This window comes from Tyto alba, unplaced genomic scaffold, assembly GCF_018691265.1.
Source record: "Tyto alba isolate M040663 unplaced genomic scaffold, T.alba_DEE_v4.0 Super-Scaffold_45, whole genome shotgun sequence".
In the NCBI taxonomy this organism is placed as follows: domain Eukaryota; kingdom Metazoa; phylum Chordata; class Aves; order Strigiformes; family Tytonidae; genus Tyto; species Tyto alba.
In genome coordinates, this window is record NW_024881321.1 from 2,657,600 (window position 1) to 2,677,285 (window position 19,686).

At 42.1% G+C, this 19,686-nt stretch overlaps 1 protein-coding gene across 8 annotated transcripts in view; it reads left to right on the plus strand.

Moving 5' to 3' along the window:
• CAB39L (calcium binding protein 39 like) overlaps window positions 1–19,686 on the plus strand; it is a 66,692-nt gene that overhangs the window by 36,940 nt on the left and 10,066 nt on the right. For all 8 annotated transcript variants that reach the window (XM_042806047.1, XM_033006657.2, XM_042806048.1 and 5 more), the window contains 5 exons: window positions 3,197–3,361; window positions 7,934–8,052; window positions 14,314–14,482; window positions 17,485–17,544; window positions 19,113–19,178. In XM_042806047.1, the coding sequence (XP_042661981.1) occupies window positions 3,197–3,361; window positions 7,934–8,052; window positions 14,314–14,482; window positions 17,485–17,544; window positions 19,113–19,178 (579 nt within the window). The remainder of the gene's footprint in view (window positions 1–3,196; window positions 3,362–7,933; window positions 8,053–14,313; window positions 14,483–17,484; window positions 17,545–19,112; window positions 19,179–19,686) is intronic.

A 19,686-nucleotide genomic window follows, 5' to 3' on the forward strand; every position in this document is an offset into this window, starting at 1 on the left:
AAATATAATGGCATAAATTCCATCATGATGTAAAGGACTTGTACCTGTAGGGTAGAAGGAAAATCTGCTGGAAATAAGATAGTGCTTAATTGCAAGAATGAGGAAAATGGCCTAAAGCGCTTAGATATTTCATGAAAATTTTTCTTCTATAACTTCTGAAGTGACAGTTCCAGCACTTCGCTATTGTTGCTGTTGCCACTGATGGAAACTAAAAGATAGTACAGGAGTCTTAATAGACTTTGGAGTTTCTAGCAAATCTCTTTTTTTTTTTTTTTTTTTTTTTTTGGTCACTGGAATTCTGTTTGTGGCATTGTTGGGGGGAAGGGTGTCTTAATGAGGTTTTTGTTGGTTTTTGCAAATTTTCCTAAAGAGGGACAGGACCAGTCTGGCTTCTTCTGACAGGCTGTTCCTTTCTGTCATTTTGCATTTTCCATGTATTTGAGTGAATGTATTTGCTTTGTTGTTTGTCTTGGACAAATCTCAGGTCTTTGTATCTTGGAATGTCCTTTTTTTATTTTCAGAGTCTTGAGCGAGTTTCCATCCCAGACACTGTGCTTATGTACTTAGGGTATTAGCCTAAAAATGCTGTAAGATTAAGTGGAAATGTCAAAGTGGGGGTTAGAAGTGGCTGTTAATTTAACAATCTGTGTTTGGGATTATGGTTTTCCTCCAGACAGATTATGAGGGATAGGCACCAAAGAGCAGTCCTTCGATTTGACCTGGAATAACTTTTGGTGGTGGGTTAAATGTCAAACAACAGACTATCCAGAGGGTTTGAAGAGGGAGGAAGTTAAACACGAAATGTAAATTGCACATAGAAAAGCTGAGAAGATGAGCAGGCAGATGATTAGAGAAATACAGCTGCGGTGCCCAGTGGGGCCCATCAGTACCACAGTGTTTTGTAGTTTCGTTTTCTCCTGCAGTGCTTTACTTTTTGGCCACCTTTTGGGGAATTAAACCTAAAGCTGAGTCTTGCAAACATTTTCCTACATATCAGAAAGAATTACTTATACTTGAAAGGCAAAGGGTTTTTTTTGGTTGTTTGTTTGTTTTGTTGTTTGTTTTTTTTTTTTTTTTTTGTGTGTGTGCTTTTTTTTATTGTTGTTGTTGTTTGCTTTTTTTTTTAACCAGAGAATGCCAGAGATAGTCACACCCTGCCCAGCAGAATTGGTGAAAAGCCAAAAATGTATGGGTTTTTCCTTTGATATGAAAATATTTGCACAGCTCTTATAAAGATTTAGAGCTTTAGTTTTCAAGATAGCACCCCTGTTGTTAATCCCGTCTGTACTCTGTGGGATATCTCTAGTGACATACCACTAACATTTGAGGTAAAAATAGGCTCTTTTGCTGAGCGATGGTAAGGAACAGCAATACTTCTGCTTTGGTTAAAGTTATCACATAGTCATATTCATTTACCCGCTGCTCATGCTGACGTATCTCAACTAGCAGAAAGCTGAGAGTAGGTACAAACAGACTGGGGGAGAACATTTCTTTATGCCATGCAAAATCACTGCTTGAATCTTCCAGCTAGACGCAATGTGAAAGTGGCTTTTTATTTTTTATTTTTTATTTTTTATTTTTTATTTTTTATTTTTTTTTAAGGATTTGTAAGCTTTTTCTGGTCTTTTTATTCATGAAGTTGAATAAAATCTGTGCTTTAAATCAATACTAAGGTGTTGGGAGACCAGCAGCAGTTGAGAGATGCCTCTCCAGAGCACTGGGGGGTTATTTTATACAGACTGATGAGGTGGTATTTGAAAGCATGATATTTTTCCTTTCAGTTTACGTGAGGGTTGTATTGAAATTATTGATCTGGCTTTGAATATCCATTAATGTCCAGTTAACTTTTGCAGCTGGCTCTTGGGTTTTCTGTGCGTATCCTGATTTTTATTTTTTTCCCTCCCTGCTAAGCTAACGAAACACGAATTTCAAATAAATGTTTTGCAATATAGAGGTGAGACGCTGTCCTACCTTCGGCACCTTTAACCATCTTGCCTGGCACTTTGCTGTCATTCTCAGCTTTGTTTTCAAACCCCTCCCTAACTTCTTTCCCATTCCCTGCCAAAAAATCCAGCCAGCCTACCTGCCGGTCATGCATGTATTAAGTATACCCTGACCCAGAAAGAGCCATTGCCACCACAGCCCCATGCCTGGGGCAGGCGGGATTTAAAGCACACACACGTGTGAAAAAATAACACCTTTGCTCCGCAGAGTTTTTATTTATAGGAAGTGGAGAAAACCTGGGAGAAGAGCATGAGCCAGAGCTGCTGTGCTGTGGCCAGTGGTTGTTGGGAAGGGGGACGTTATGGTTCACATCTGATTTAAGCCTTCTAACTGCCGTGAACACCGAGCTGTTGCCTGTTTATACACATTTCTCTTTCATTTTCCTGTTGTAAGCTTTCTCGTCAAGACATTTTGCGAGGTAATTCCTGATTTGTCCTCTACGTTAGGTACCTGAAATATTGCACGGAATTAGTATACACTAGGCGGGAGCAAAAGATGAAAAAGATATTTTAGTTCACTTGGTGGCAGCTGTGGAGCTTTACTAAAGCGAATTGTTTAATTTAATTAATTTCCCAACCTGAGACCGGAGTGCCTGCGTGCTCAGTAGGCAAATCCCTTGCCGAACGTGCTGGCTCAAACCACACATGACGAGGAGAAATAAGTGGTGGCAATGCAAAGCCGGCAGGGGTAGGAGGATTTATTTGGGTTCCCAGTGGGGGAGCCAAGGACAGTCCATCAACAGGCAGCCGATGGGGAAGCTGCCCAGCGGCCGCCCTGCCCCACGCGTGTCAGTGGAGCCCACTGGGGAGGACGGGGCGAGCGATGGGGCGAGTGCTGCTGCTTCCGTGGTGCAGCCCCTGCCTCCGAACCTGTAAAAGTTCTTGCTGGCACCGGTTGGTAATTGCACTCCTGCCCCTGTTTGACGCGGGCGGTCTGTAAGTGATGGCACGCCGTGTTGAAATTTGAACACAGCTGTGTGCCTGTGTAGGACCTGCAGGATCCCGCGTGGGTGCTCCAGCCTCGGTGATTGCATAAAATTAGTAAACCATTTTACGATAGGTAGTAATCATTGTCAGTACGGTTAGAAGCTTTTGTTTTGAACTGCTCGTCTTTTAAAATAAAACACTTATTTCTTTTTTCTTTTTTTTTTTTTTTTTTTAAAAAAACAAACCCTGTACCTGGTGGTGAACAGGCATCGGAGGAAGTGTCAAAATCTCTTCAAGCAATGAAGGAAATTCTGTGTGGGACCACAGACAAGGAGCCACCTACAGAAATTGTGGCTCAGCTGGCACAAGAGCTGTACAACAGTGGCCTTCTAGTGACACTTATTGCCAACCTGCAGCTGATAGATTTTGAGGTAGGTCAGCATCCACAAACCTTTTCATCTTCCTGGTCTCAGTGTTGTCAGTGAGTAGAGCTGTATTTTTCTGGAGTCTAAATAATTTTATTGCGTTTGAAACCATTTTTCACATATTGAAGAAAGCAGCTGCTGTAGATTAGTTAGTGTCCTGATAGACGTGCTCATATACTGGAATTAAATGCAACGCATCTGATTTATTCTTTTTTTTTTTTATTAAAACAAAACCAATAAAGAAATATTGCCCTGTGTATCCAAACAAGATGGGAATTGATGCTGAGAGTATTGTCTATGACCAACCTTGCAAGCTGCAGTGATGAACCTCTTTGGGATGGCGCAACTAGAGCCAACCGCCATCTCTGAAGAGTGTGTCTGATTTAGAAGGGGTCCAGGGACATGGAATGAAAATAATTTGAAGCATGGGAAAATCTCATGTGACAAAGACTGAAAAAAATTAGGATGGCTTAGCTGAGAGGAAAGGAGTTAAAATAGATATTAAAAAGTGACAGCAGGTGGCAAGGTAAATTGGGTTGGCCCCCAGTTAATTCTCTGGATTAAAAGAAGAAAGAAATATAACTTTTTTTTTGCCAGCAGAAAGATTAATGGTAATAGATATGTATAGATATATTATTTAATTTTATATATTTGTATGTAAAATTACGTATTCCATGGAATTCTTTGCAGTTTTGTTGTTAAAGCCAAAAACTTAGTAGACAACTACTAAGACAACTGAACTTGCTTATAAGTAAGGAGAAGAAGAGTTATGGTAGAAAAGATTGCAGCAATTCAAGGTAAATATAAGCCTGTTTTTAATTGACCTTTGACTGGTAGGGACTGGAAAGAAACTTCGTCGCTGGCAGGTCGTTAGACTATTCCTGTGGTCTAGGGTCTGGCAGGATAGTGGGCCCCAGGGACTGCTTTTATGAGTCCTCCAATTTCTGTGGCTCCCGGGTGCTGGTGAATTGTCACGAGCATCTCCCAGGAGCCAAACCTCTGCTGCTGAGGTCGGAAGGAGGAGCGGTACCCAACGTAGAGGGCCGGGCGGCTGCTGAATTTAAACCCCAGCTCCCCGGAGGGATCGCCTGATGCATTCAGAGACACCTTCTGTGGGCGTTACTTTCTTGTGGGAGTTTTCTCTCCTTATTGAAGTTATTTGTTGTTAATTTACTTTCCTTTCTATTTTGTAAATGATGAAAGGGAGGAACGGTGGGAGATTTATGTTTTCTTTTTCCCCCTCTTCCCCCCAACCCCCGTAAAGCCAGGATTCAAGGGACTGATTTATTTAGTTTGTATTAATTTTTGCAAATGTTGTTAGTGGAGTTCTGTCAGTCTTCCTCAGGTCTTAAGTTCAGGAGATTTTTTTTTTTTTTATGCTAGAATTGATTGATATCCTTTAATTCGTCTTCTCCCTGCCACCTCTGGTTACTGTTAAATGTCTTCATTACAGAAAAAAACCCCAAACCCCAACAACACAAAACCCTAAAAATCCAGTAGGTCGTTTATTTGTTTTTAAGAAAAAGGGAGATGGGGGAGGAGAAGATACTGTTAGCAAATACACCACAGAATGGAACCTACTGCATTTTTTTAGTTACCTGACAGTCCGTATTGCTCTTGTCAGTCAAAAAAATTCTGTATGGACAAATTGAACCCACAGTCTTCAAATGCAAGCACTGAATGAAATACCTAACATTGCAAACAATTCTAATAACTCTTATTGGAAAATAGATTTTTCCATGATAAAACTTTTTCAGTCATTTATCAAAGCTGTTATACGTACTCTTTTGGCAAAAGAGTAGAAAGGAAATGTCATTGAACAAGAGGATGGTAAGAGCATGTGCTGCTTTGTCTTCATATTCCCGTTGATTTTTTCAGTTTATCAACTTTTCTGCTTCCATTTTATTATTATATTGGTGGCCGCAGTTGGCATTTAGTTTTCTTTGTTGAACAAGCAATTTCATCACTTTATTACACTCAAATTCACTTTTTAATCCATATGTAATGGTAGAGAGCAAAATAATAAATCACTTGAAAATCTGATTTCTGAAGGGAATAATGTTTATGTAAGTTACATTGGTTTGTCCTGACTCCCTGTCTCCTCCTCACCAACCCCGCTGCCCACTTTGGTCCCAGTTTTGCACAGCTGTACTTCCCTTTGAAGATGTTTTCTCAAAGACTTCATGAAACTCGACGGCTGTTTAGGGGGAGCGAGACCAGAGTTAATGCTCCCACCGAGAAAAAAGCAGAAGCAGAGGCTCGAGTCCTGTCTCATTTGTGTTTCATCTGCCAGTACACTTACAGCACGTGCGGCTGGGGGTGGGCGGGCGTGGAGGGGAAACGTGCGCATGTCCGTCACACGTCTGTAGAAAACACGCTTCTGCCACAGAAGAAACAAGATACCATTCTGATGATGGTATTGTGATGAAGCACTGAAGGTGGATTTGGGCAGGAGCCCAGAATCAAGATTAGACTGGATTTGGGGAAATTTAAAATATTAAATTTATTGTTGAACTTGAAAGAACTGAGGAAAGTGCTCATACAGAAAAAGTCAACTAAAAAAGTAGGTATTACTAGTTGTGTGTAAACCTAAAGGTTCACAACCTGTAAAGCCACTAAAAGAGGCAGTAATTATCTTACAGGACCAGGTCTGGTGATGTTAGAAGCTTTCCCTCGCTTTGTCTTGAAACAGGAGGTAAATTATGGTATCGGTATCATGCAATTTGTTATTTATATAATGGCATCCTTTGCAGTGTTTCTGTTCTTGTCTAGCCCTTTTCTCTCCATGCTGTCTTATCTTGTGCTTCAGCGGCCAGATGTATTTCATTGTAAGGCAAAACTGAATAGCAGATCCAAGTAAGAAGTGTTGCAAAAGTATTCCTACAGTTTTTATAGATGTCTGGTGGTGAGGGAAGTCTATCGTGGTTCCCTCCTATCTGACTTCATGCTCTCCAGGAGAACCCAGAGAGACCAACTTCTTTGGCTTTCACCATTGCTGATCTCTAGAAAATTGGATGTAATTGTGTATATATATATATATATTTATATATATTTATATATATTTATATATATATTTATAACTCTCCTCTCTGAGATATATATATATGTGTGTGTGTGTATTTCCTCTCTTCTATTGAATATAATTCTGCAGTGCACCTGATATTAAGTAACTAATATAAAATTTGGCAAAGCAGAGAGGATCACTTAATTTTGGGCCATTTTCACCTCACCCTTTCAACAGCTTTTCTCTGTCTAGATTGTTTTCATCTTTGAGTAACTGCTGAAGCCTCTGGGATTCCAGGCATACATTACGGATGTTGTAAAGATAGGGGAGAATGGGATGACTTTGTAAAGAATTAGCCTAATTAAGAGAATGTCCAAGGGTCAGAAGTGTTGCAGACAGATGGGCTGGCCTGCTCTGATTTGATTCTCCTGTTTAATTCCCCGAGTCCCCGAGTCTCTAAGCCAGCTGGGTTGGAACAAGTAGGAAAGCAGAATATTTTGTGTTTCTCAGCAGCGATTTATTTGTAGAGGTGAAACCAGGGAATTTCCCTCTGTGTGAAACTATCTGCTCCTTGGCTTCAAACGTTAAATAAGTTCTCCGCCAAGGAATGTTTGTCCTCTCGAGACAGATCAAAGAGCATGTACAGATTATAAGTAACCTTCTGCTTTAGCTTGCCCTGTGCATAGTGACCTGCTGTTGACTCGGTGCCTTGGTTACTGGTCGTTAGTGCAGCGGTCTCCCACCTCCATTAATTTCACACATCAATTTGTCTCCTGCGACCAGGGGAGAAAGCGGTGGGGGAGGATGAGGACTTCTAATGCAAGACGTATTGGTAAACCCTGGGGCTGAATAGAACATGATTTCGAAAGACCGTCTGGAAAGCTGTTTGTATGGGGAAGCATGTGAAGGCAAAACGTGCTTGTGCAGATATGTGCATCCAGGAGAAAATTGGGACAAAGCGAAGGATCTTAGGTGTGACTAGAGCAGAGACATGTATGCGACGCAGCTGTTTCATCAGCAGTAATTATTCCATTCTTCGCAGTGAAATAGTGGGCGCAGTTTTAAATTTAACGCGGATTTTTCAAAAACGCATACACACTTTGCATTGTTTGCATTTGAATAAGGAAAAGCTTTAGCTTTGTAAGTCTAGGCTGTGGGGCGGTGTACGTGGTACGAGCTTGACAAATTTGGAGGCTGCAGGAGCAGTAGTACACGCTGCAAAAGCACGTTTGGATTAGAGCGGTGGCTTGCTTTTTTTGGTACTTTAAAGTTGTTATTTAAGATAGCCAGGAACCTGCTTGACAGAATAAGGGGGATGCGCATCTTAATTTAGAAAAATAAAGGTGTAGATGGGAGTGTGGGGGTCGGTAATCTTCAGAGCCACCTGATGGAGGAAGCCTTCTTGTGGCGTTGAAGAAACAGCAAGTTACGAGGTGGTGGGTCTGTGGAGAGCCCCAAAAAAGAGACTGACTTGTTTTGTTTTCAATTTCATTTCTGCTTTTAAGTAGAGATTGTGGTAAGTGGTAATTTGTTCCTGTTTTTCCAGTTGAAGATATATTTTTCTTCTTTAACAGGGCAAAAAGGACGTTTCCCAGATATTTAACAACATCTTGAGAAGACAGATTGGCACACGCAGCCCTACAGTGGAATACATTAGTGCCCATCCACATATCCTATTCATGCTTCTAAAAGGGTGGGTACTTTAATTTGATTTGCATTAAAGATCATTGCCTGGAACATGCTGGCATTGCAGTTCATCTACACTTTTAGTTTGCTTCTTTGTTTGTTTGTTTTTTTTTAAAAAAAAAAAAGATTTTCACATTTTGTTCCAGACTTCTTATTTGTTTCCTTCATGTTGACTTTCTACTTATCCAGTCATTAAAAAGTATACAGTTTATTTTATTTGGCCGCTATTTCTTCACCAAACTTCATGTTGGAATAATTATGTGCTGATTGTTTTTGACGGCTCCCATGTGCTGTGTACTTCAGTTCCTGCCCTAAACTCTTGTGTAGCATTGTTGACGACTGCTGAGTTTCATTTAGACCATTTTGCATTGCAGGAGTGTCTTATAGTGGTGTCTGTAAATAACTGGAGTCAAACTGGACCACTATGCGGTAGAACAGAGAGAAGAGAAAAATGCATAAAAAGAATAGTCGTGTCTATGGGACAGACTTCTCCAATGCCTGTAGCCACATGTGAACTTCAACTTTAAATTAATTCTGTAATGAACTCCACAACTTTCAGCATTCCTTTTTTTTTTTTTTTTTTGGTCTTTTAACCTTTGAGGGAGTCAGTGCTCAGCTGTAATCCAGTGGTTCCCAAAGTAAGTTGGCCAAGGAGGGGTGCAGATTGCTGTGTGGACAGGACATAAGCTGTAATTGCATTCGGGAGTGCACAAGTGTTGGCCTAAAACTCTTGAGGTTTCTGTCCCCTTTATTTTTGACTAAAGGCACCTTCTGTTCAGTGAGAAGCTTTGTTTTTCCAACCTTGAAATCTACCGTTTCCTGCTCAGTTTTCCTTTGGCTTTAGGATTCTGTTTATTTTTCCCTAAATGAAGGAGAATATATGTGATTGGGATTAAAAACCGGATGTAGAAATAAGTGCATTTGTTATGTGATCAGTGTGAAACGATGTGGACTCTCATAGTAATTGTATGGTCACACTAGTAACAGCCATTCAAAAACATTATATAAACCTTTTAAACTAATGGTTCTTAAGAGAATGAAATTTTTTTGAGTGTCTTTCTTGCTCTTGAGGTTGAATATTTGCAATTTTACCGTTTGCTCCACAGTTAGGAAAGTACTTAAGCACTGTCTAAGGTTTGTGCATGAGAAGGCTGCAGCCCCAGGAGTAAAATTCCCTCCAGCCAGCCTGCCCGCTCTCCCAAGGGCAGACCCGAGCCAGGAGAGGGATAGGCATGGGACTCCTCTAAAATAGTTATTTCCTTCCAAACTGGCCACGTTCCAGCACAGCTGAATAGGGGGGGAAAAAAAAAAAAAAAGTAACCAAGATAACTAGTCAGTAGGAGAGATTTCAAGAACTGTGAGCTTGTGGTTGAAGGTGGTGGCAAAGCTTCTGGTAGCTGTGACAGGAGGTGGAAGGCAGGGCGGTGGGGAGCCGGGGCAGGTGGCTGGGCTGAGCTAGGTCTTACTTTTACAAGTTTAGTGATTTGTTGTGATTTAGCTTTAATTTTGAAACACTTGTGTTGTTTTGTGTTACTAAATGCCAGTTTTCTCAGAAAGGAAACTAGTTAAATTGATTTTGGTTTCATTTGTTCATTAAAATTCACCGTTTATATAAACTTCGAACCAGTCGTTTCCGGATGGTGATAATTCCCTCAGTCATCGTTAAGCTGTGCAACTGTTTTCAATAGATACAATAATTTTCTTCTCTTTTCTACGTCTTTGCTTTTTCATTTTTTTCACTCATTTTGTTTTTGCACATTGCGCCTGCATCGCTACCTTACGTCTGGGCTTTATTTAAAGCAAAAAAAAAAAAACAAACAAAAACCTTGGATCAAGATTTTGTGTTACGAATACATGCTGCTGACAGACATTTCACTGCAGGTGACCTGAGCCAGTGGATGTATTTAAATGGCACCACTTAGGTGTTTTTTTGGAGATTGCTGCTGTACGTAGCAGCATGTCGGTGTTAGTTTGCTCCTCAGGCTCATTGCTCTTGATTTCTTGGCTATCTCTCAGCAGCACTGCACTGTATCAGAATTGCCATTTCTGGAGTTTCTTGTTAGAAAGTGCTGTTGAGTTCATCAGCAGTGGCCCAGAAGACAGTCCTATCCTTCCCCGACAGTATTGGAGCAGCTGCTGCAGAACAGTGTCATGATGTCAAACATGATGCTCTCTTTCTGTCCTGGTTTGAGAGCAGAGGGCAACTGAGCACCATGCAGCCGCTCACTCGCCCCTTCCCCCTCGGGAATGGGAAGGAGTAAAATATAACAAAAGGCTTGGGGATTGAGATAAGGACAGGGAGGGATGACTCACCCATTATGGTCACAGGTAAAAGACAGACCCCTTAGGGGAAGAAAAACCCCATCAATTTAATTCAAACACTACCACCACCACCACTTAGCAGAGCAGGACGGTGAGTAGCATTACCACATCTTAAAAACACCTTCCCTCCACCCCTCCCTTCTTCCCGGGCTCAGCTTTGCTCCCAGTTTCTCTACCTCCTCCCCTCTAGCAGCTCAGGGAGGGCAAAGTGTGGTCGGTCCTGCCGCTCCTTCCTCCTTCGAGGGAGGGCTCCTCGCACTCCTCCCCTGCTCCAGCGTGGGCTCCCTCTCACAGGAGACAATCCTCCACGAACTTTCTCTGACGTGAGTCCTTCCTATGGGGGGGGGGATGCATTCTTCCCAAACTGCTCCGGCATGTCCTCCCAGTGCTGAACTGCAACAGCGGGAGCTTCTTCCCTCGGAGGCCCGGCCTTCTTCGGGTGCAGCGCCCGCTTCGGCGTGGGGTCCTCCACGGGTTGCTGCTCGACATCTGCTCCACCGTGGACCTCCACGGGCTGGAGGGGGGTAGCCCTGCCCTCTCACCAGGGACTGCAGGGGGGTCTCTGCTCCAGCTCCTCCTCCTCCTCCTCCTCCTTTCTCCCACTGACCTTGGTGTTTGCAGAGGTGTCCTCCTCACAGCTCCCACTCTTCCCCCCAGGTTCCCCTTCTTAAATACGTTATCACAGAGGCACGGCCACCACCACTAATTGGCTTGGCCCTGGCCAGAGGTGGGTCTGACGTGGAGCTGGGGGAGCTTTGAGAAGCTCCTCACAGGGGCCACTGCTGTAGCCCCCTCCCCTGCTACCGAAGCCCCCGCCACAGGCACACAAACCCAGCACACTTACCTACGTCCTGCTGCCGGGGCTGTCTAAAAACAGCGCTTAAAATGTGTGCTTACAGCACATTAATGCTAAATGAAATATGCAAAATAAAAATCCGCTTAAAGGAAATGAAAGTCGATTTGCCTGGCTTGTACCGTTCTGTGTTTGTTATATGACATTATCTGGAGAGAAAAAAAAAAAAAAAATATTTCTACCATGACCATAAAAGAAAGAGCTCAGGACTATTGTGAAGGCTTGTCATTGTTTTACTTGTACTGGATGCAAAATTTCCTCTACCCCCTGACAGTCAGTTCCCAACAGCATCAACAAAAGATTGCTTTTTCGTTGCATAATGTGAGCTCTCTTGAGTGGGAAGGATCCTGAATCAGAGCTCCTGCCCAGTGTTTCCTGACTAACACTCCAGTGGCACTGCCAGCTTGAGATAACTGTTCCTACCTTTTAGGCTTCATTTTACTTGTTGGCTACTTCCTTCCAGCTTCTCAGCTTCAGAAAAACATACAGCACATAGTTCACTACTTTTCCCCCCTCCCCCTTTTTTGGGGTGAGTTAATTGACCTTTCTGCTGCATGAGGACTTGCTTTAATAATATCTTATTTTCGGTGTGTGCAGGCTTTGTGTACGAGTAGGATTTCAGATGAATACAACGTTTGGTGTCTATGGAGCACCATAGATATCTGGGCCAAATTTTTTCTGTGGTGTCAGCATATTGTGTTAGCCCAGAAATAACCTTGTAATTTAAAATATTTTCCCTCTAGTACAGTGACTGTAGAGGACTTGAAGTTTGTGGCATTTGCACTGTTTCTCACAAGTGACAAGTTTGTAAGCTCTTTTGTGAATGTGTGCCATGCCACATGCTATGTCTAACATACTTAGTCACTGCACCGATCTGTTTTGTGCTGACTTCTTCTTATCACAGTGCAGTCAAAGCTTTAATGCTATATTGGCTGAAGTTGCAGAATTCCCCAATTTTATCCTTGGATGAACTCAGGCTATAGAAAGTAGTGTAAAATCAGATCAGGCTGTAGCTGTTAGCCAAGACCTTATGTCTCCCAGGCTCGATGCCTTCCCACTCCCCTGCCTGCACTTCTACCATCTTCTGCACCAGCCATGCAAGTATGATTCCTTTCGCACTGAGATGCATCTCTGCTCTCAGTCTTGCCTCTTCCAGCCTCCACAGTAAGTGTTTTGAAATCTTCTAAGTCCATTATTTCTTTTTCTGGTTGCCTCCAGTAGTCAGTACGTGGGGGTTTCTTTAGGTTGTAAGTACATCCGAACAGAGAAGAACTCATTTTTTTTTTTTTTTTCTGCTGCAGGAATGCATCATCATAGAGCACTAATGGCTCATTAGAAGTGATTTTGAAGCACATTTCTGTCATTCCTGCCTAATGGCTTTGCATGTAAGTGTGGGTGCAGAGAACATGCCAGTTATGACTGGGCAGCCTGTATACTTCTTCCAGGCATATTCCAAAAGCCAAGCCCAACTTCCCTCGTTTATGTGAACACCCAGAGGTCCATAACCCACTTCCAGATAATTGAGCATTTGACTAAGAATGATTCTGTTGATACTTACATTTTAAAAAGTTATTGTGCTGGAAACAATGTAATTTGCTTTTATTCCAACCAAAATATTCCTTAGCCAACAATTAAATATTTTCCTGGCTGCAGTCCTAGGAGCAACTCCACCTCTTTCTTCCTTGAAGATTCGTATTCCTGTTAATGGAATTGAGGGGAGGTATTCCTCAACGGGAAACAGCGAATCTCCATTGTCTAAAGGGTTTTAAATTCAGGTTTGCAAATATTTCCCAAAAGGAAACAAATAGGGGCTTGAGTGCCTGCATTTCCTTGAGGGTGGGAAGATTCGTTTGCCTGTTTGGAATAGTAATTCATTTTTCATTAAGCCAACTATTGTTGACATCAGGTTGAAGTATGCAGCTCTGGTATGCTCACAAAACACTACCATTCTTTTAAATTGCAAGCTGGTGGTAAATTTGAGGGCCCACTCACTTACAGCACAGATGGCATTTTGTGTTTTTCTTCTTTTTTTTCCCTCTTTTGGCCTACTGATAGGAATTAATTGTGCAAAGGAAAAACGATGCTGATAAGCTCTGGGTGATAATACACAGTTCTGATATAGTATAACCAGGTTATTGAAACAGAGCGTGCTTTCTGTACCCTTGGACTTTGCCACTTTCACATGACTGAAGATTGCTGGAAGAAGTTCATTTTAAGTCCTTCCTGAATGTTGGATTTCATCCTTTTTTTTTTTTTTTTTTTTTTTTTAAATTGTTTTTCTCACAGTTTTGTTTCAGATTAATTTCAGCTTTAAAGAAATCAAGACTCTATAGAAATGGAAGATGATCTGAATTGCCTCGCCCCTCCCTCCCTCTCCAGGACTGAGAAGTGTGCTGGCTCCTGGCTGTTGAATGCGTGTGCCATAACAGGGTTGTAACTTGAGGAACGAATACTTGTCTCCTGAACAAAGTTGTAGCCTCTGTAGAGGAGGGATTGAGCAGAATTCTTCCTGAAGTGCAAAAAAGGTCTTCAGAGCTACAGAAAGCTTAATCCTGCATAGATTGCCTGGACAGGCTCGTCCTACTTTCTTCATTAGACATTAATATTCTAGAGCGACGTTCTCTGTAAGAGGAGTAGGAGGTGATGGATGGTCATGAGGTGTTAGATTTTTCTCAGATAAACTGAGAAGCTCAGAATTAAATCTGAAAAGGGATATTTTTGTGTTGTATGGGCTTTGCTTTCTCATAAATCTGAAAGGGTGAAGGAGCTCTGTTGAAATGTTACGCACTATCCCTCAGTTTTTCCACAGAGAGGAGGTGTAAGGCACATTTACATCGGTACGTGTTTTGGCTTGCAAAGGCAGAGGTTTTGTGCTGTGAAACACTGGCAGGTTTATCTGTGTGTCTGCTCCTTGGCTTTGGGCCGGGGTCCTGAAGCTGGGTACGGTGCTGTGACTGGGAGCTGCCATCCACGTGCCGCGTCCCCTCTGGTACACGTGTTCCCCGTACCACAAGGTTCCCCATTGCTGGAAAAGTGCCCGTTTATCTTTGGTTCTCTGCATTTTGATCTCTTCTGTTTCTTTTCGTTCTTCAGATATGAATCCCCAAATATTGCCTTACGCTGTGGAATTATGCTGAGAGAGTGCATCCGGCATGAACCCTTGGCCAAAATCATACTTTTCTCGGAACAGTTCAGAGACTTTTTTAAATATGTGGAAATGTCAACGTTTGATATAGCTTCTGATGCCTTTGCTACATTCAAGGTAAATTATTCAATACCTGCATCATAGCATTGTGTCAAAAATGTCACTCCATCAATAGACATCAGAATGTTGTGTTGCCTTTAAACTGGGTGGCTTTTTTTATTGTTCAGTAAAGTAGATAATTAATCCTTGGTCCGTTTGTAACAGGATTCACAACAGTGATCAAGTCTGCAAAGAATCTTTACCTCAATACAGCTTTACATTTCACTAACGTTCTTTACCTTGATAACTCAAGGTGTTTTATGCGACCATTTAAAACTCAAATTAACCATGTGTTACATACAGTTGTAAAACACATAAACTTTTTCTGTCCCTACCTTCCCCCCGGAGACAAAACCACTACCCGTCATGACCACAACCAGTCAACGGAAGGAATCACTTAAAAGTAAATTTTTAAACCCTTGTAATTTCTGCTGTCCCTTCTGAGTATGGCAGTCAAGTTTAAATTAATGCCGTGCCTGTGGATTGTTCTACAACATACAGTATGCTTACTTTTGTGACCCATGGTGTAGTGTAAGGACAATACTGCTAAGAGCTAAGCAGGTGACAGCACTGCATAGACTCTGTATACAGTCTCTATGTTGTATTAAAAATTAAGTAGGGTGAAGTTTGCCAAATTTCTTGGAGTTTGTATGTGGCCATTGTCTTTCCTGCAAGGTACTAGTATAATCTTTGAGCAAAATTTGCTGCTGATGAGCTTAACGTACAGGGAAAATCAGTTTTTTTCTGAAAAATCATTTAAGCAAGCTGGGGAAAATCCTTCTCAGGTAAAGACTCTTTTAAATATAGGTGTGACTCCTTTTTCCTTCTATCATTGAGTTCCTTGCTGTCATAGAAACAAGTTGTTCGTTCGTTCCTCTCAAAGCTAACTAGAAACATGATTAGATAGACCTTAGAAATAACTGTAAGGAATGTTAGAGTTCAGTTCAGCAGCTCAATGCATGCTGAAACCCAGCCTCGGTTTTTACTCACCTGCTGAATGGGGTAAAGATTTGCATAATGGAGATAATGTTGCATTCTTCAGTGGTGAGTCCAGCAGGATTACCAATTCTAACCACCTGTTAATCAGGAGCAGCACCTTTCCATTATTTTACATTGCACTGTCGTGGTGGTGTTCGTTAGGTGACTGCTATGAAAGTGGAAGTAGCACAGAAACACAGACAAGTAAAAGTACAGTGTAGGACTCTATAAAAAAAACTGCAGACTGCTGCAACCCTCCCCAGAAAGGAGGGATTGATGTAGTTCACAGATTTACAGCTGTGGAACTTACTTCTGTCCCCTGTGATCTGAGTGTATTTTCAGCAGGATTTAAAAATAGGATTCTGCATCCTCACGTGCGCTGGAAAGAGAGGAGGATGAGGGCAGTTCATCCTCAGACACAGGGCAGAAATCACCTTTTGAAATGCTTGGGGAAAATCTACAAACTGCATTTTTAAAAAATTTCCCCTTATTTTAAGTTGCCTGACCTGGATACATGGTCAGTTCTGGAAATAAACCAGCTGTTCACCCCATCTCCTATCTGTCTGTTACTCTGAATAGCTGGAGCAGCAAGAAGTGATGCGGAAGCGACTGAATCATGAAATATGAAGCTACCTCATTTCTAATACCGTAAAAATACGTGCTGCCATTGCTCGCTGGCTGGATTACTGAACTCGTGTTTTCAGTTCTATTTCTCCCATGCTGGGTTTGTAGTGGTGCCACCGGGGTGTCTGGATCAGAGCTGAAAGCCTCGGATAGTCTGTGCACCAGAGGAGCGCTAATTAAATGTGCATTAAAGTCTGAGGATATTTATAGTAGGGAAGTACTGGAATTTTTGATGACGTGGAGATGTGCTTCTTAATTAAATTCAGCCAGGTGCACTGCAGAGAGGAAACAGAGCTGCTAAAAATGCAGAGGAAAGCAGCTTGTGTTTAGAGATTTAGTTGGCTGTGGAGGATACCAGCAGTGGTTGGAAGAGCACTGATTGAATACTGCTGCTCCACACTCTCTCGTGATTTTCTGTGAAAAATTCATTTTGAATTATATTCCATTTGTGCCCCCTACTGAAAAATGTTGTACTTGTCTCCAGAGTGCCCTGCATAAAAGCTTGTGAATCATGTTTGTTGCACTCAGCCTTTTAAACTGCTATAATTGTAGTCCAACTAAATAAAGGAATGCATTAAAAGCATGTACTGGATTTTATAGCACTCTGCTTTTCTCTTATAGTTGATGGTAAAAATAAATTAAAGGATTAGTATGTAAAGGATTTCTTTTATTTGTGATGCTGTAGGGGATGTGTTTGTGCATCTACTTCACCTGCTTAGCAGCTTCAGTCTGACTGTGGGTAAGGAAACCAAGGAAAAGATGATGAAAAAGATAGCAAAAAGCAAATTGACTGAAGAAATATCAACTTGAATGGACTTAAGCAGGCATTCATTGTGATCAGTGTAACCTTTTAAGAGAGTCAATAAGATAAAAATTAAACTTTAATGCCTCAAACTGGCCACTTCTTTTCATAGCTATTCATCCAGCGAAGAGACTCGATCTCTTCTGGAGCTGAGCATTTGCATCTCTGTTGCTGAGCACCGGCATTCCCAATCTGTGGGAGAGGTTGCTTTAATTTAAATTTTAATTAGTTGGCCTTTTAGCATGGAAGGCATCCCATCTAGCTGCCTCAAAGGTCTGAAAGGCATCTCCCATCTGTCCCCGCTTACTTTCTTCCTTTCCCCTAGCCCAGTTTATTGTAAGTATTGTGCACTATGGCCATAAGAAAAGGTGGGAGGGAAAAGGAGCATAAAGAGAGTGTTAGAACAGTTTTATACTGATTCTGTTAGCATTAGCTGAGTTCTCCTTAAAATCCTACTGAGCACACAATGCAGCATTGTTTTTAAATGCTGTCTATAGACGTGTTGTAAATATCTTCTAAAATATGACCTGCTGAAAAATGCTAAAGTATGTTTGAGAATCAAGGGACAAGCAAGTGAGCACTCTCTCTCAGATAACCTTCCTCTGTTCTTCCCCAGGACCTGTTAACACGACACAAATTGCTGGTAGCAGAATTTCTGGAACAAAATTATGATGCAGTAAGTATAAATACTAGAAGGATTTTTAAAAATCTGTTCGTGCTTAGCTGGAAAAAGTGCGTTTTCGATAGCAGAGAGTTTCATGCTCCGCATAGAACAGTCACATCGGACTGCAAAACTAAACATGGCTTTTGCTAAAGCAGAATCCTTGGATGGCATTTGAAATATACAGGTACCCCCTCCGCACGCACAGGGGTCCACGTGCCAAGGTTTCAGGAGCACTCATAATCTAAAAGCAAGTGTTATTCCTCCCTGCATGCATCGTATCTCCTCATATGTGAATGGAGCTGTAAACTTTGTATGTAAATAGATCGTGGGGCAAAAATGTGCACGTTTTTCAGCAGTTTTGTGATATCCCAGCACCGATAGGGCCATACCGGTGTTATTCAGAATACTTTAGGGCAGAGGAGAAGAGGTACTGGGAGAAGTTTTAGCATTACTGGAAATTACATATACCTCGATGGGGGACTGAGGTGTGAGTATTCCTTTTGCCATCCAAAGGCAATGAGTCCCCTTGGTTTGCTTCCATTTTTCACTTTGATTTTTTTGGCTCGGTTTTGAACAAAATGGGGGTCAGAAAAATTCCATTGGAATCAGCTAAAATTGGACTGATACAAATCACGGAATTAGACTACAGGTTATGTTCTCACGTTACCTGAGGTATTCTTTATTTCATTGCCAAAGTGGAAAGGCCGAAGACTATTTCTTTCATTCTAGGGTTACCAAGAAGGTTAAATAAAGATCAGGCTTATTATTGCTGAGTCACAAATGCAGCTTAACTGGAGCAAAATTAGTGTCTCTGCTAATCTTTTCTCTTAATAGTGAAGCACTGCACTGGAACAGTCCCCATTCTACGTTTATTTAACACTTAAAATTTTTAAGTATAAATTGTGGAAGTGAGCATTTTTTTTTCTTTTTTTTTTTTGATGATTCTTGGACAGCAGTGTTGGGCTTTTTTCCATATTTGGTAGATGGTTTGAGCATATTGTAGCCTTCTTTCTTGGTCTTCTTGACCGCAAGATTCCTTTGGCCCAATCCTGCAAAAGCCAGCACGCGCTGGGCTCCCAGTGACCCTCGCTGGGCAAGTGGCTTTAACGAGCGAGGGTGCTGGAGAAAGGTGAGGTGGCACCTCCTAAAAGGAGCTTTTGGCACACGCCAGTATGGGATGTCACCAATTTGGGACGTTGTATTAAATCACACGGCGAGTCATGGCCGGGATGTGAGTGTGAGTGGATGTTCCGTGCTGGACTCGCGTGTCCTGGCAGCAGATTCACCCTCCTGTGAGAGGAGGCTGTACAGGCACTGGCTTACTTCTGTCCTAGTTGGCTCACACCAGCTCCTGTTACGGCCAGTCCATATGTGGTATCCCTCTCTGCAGTGTTTGGAAGTGTTCTGGGCATTAATTCACTGCATGATAACCAGCCAAGAAAAAAGGCCGCGGTTGCTGGGCCTGGCGTTGCACTGAAGTGTTAGGGGGTGGCACTGCCGTGGCCTCTGCTGCTCCTCTGGGCCGGGAAGAGAAGGGATGAGCATGAATCAGATGTATTTGTGCTCTCTTGTTGTTCTAGATCTTTGAGGATTATGAAAAACTCCTTCATTCTGAGAATTACGTAACGAAGAGACAATCTTTGAAGGTAAAGTCAAGCCTCTCAGCACTTTCCTTCTAAATTTGAACTCCACGTTATGCAGAATATCAAGATGCGTGTATGGCAACGGAGCAGCCGTGTACTTTCTAACAAAAAAGAAACAAGTGCTTGGGATGCTCTTCTTACAGTGCACAAGAGCTCGCCGTGTCTTTTCGTTCCTGGATCTCTGGTGAAGCATTGAGCTGTTTCTATGGAACAAGCACTATCGTTTTTCCTCTGACCTCAAATCTGTACTTTGGTTCAGAACGTAGGTTAAAATGAACTTGGGAGTAACGTGATAGTCTCTGTTTCTCTGGTGCTGCTTGCTGCTACAGCACCAAGTCTGACATGACCCGCAGATGGGACCAGATAGGTATGCTAATGCAACATCCGAATGAAATGAAGGTGTCTTTGTGGGACAGCTGCACCACACTTGTTTCTGTCCTAGCTGGCTCACACCAGCTCCTATTACACCCAGCCCCTGTGTGGGATCCCTCTCTGTAGTATTAGAAGGCGA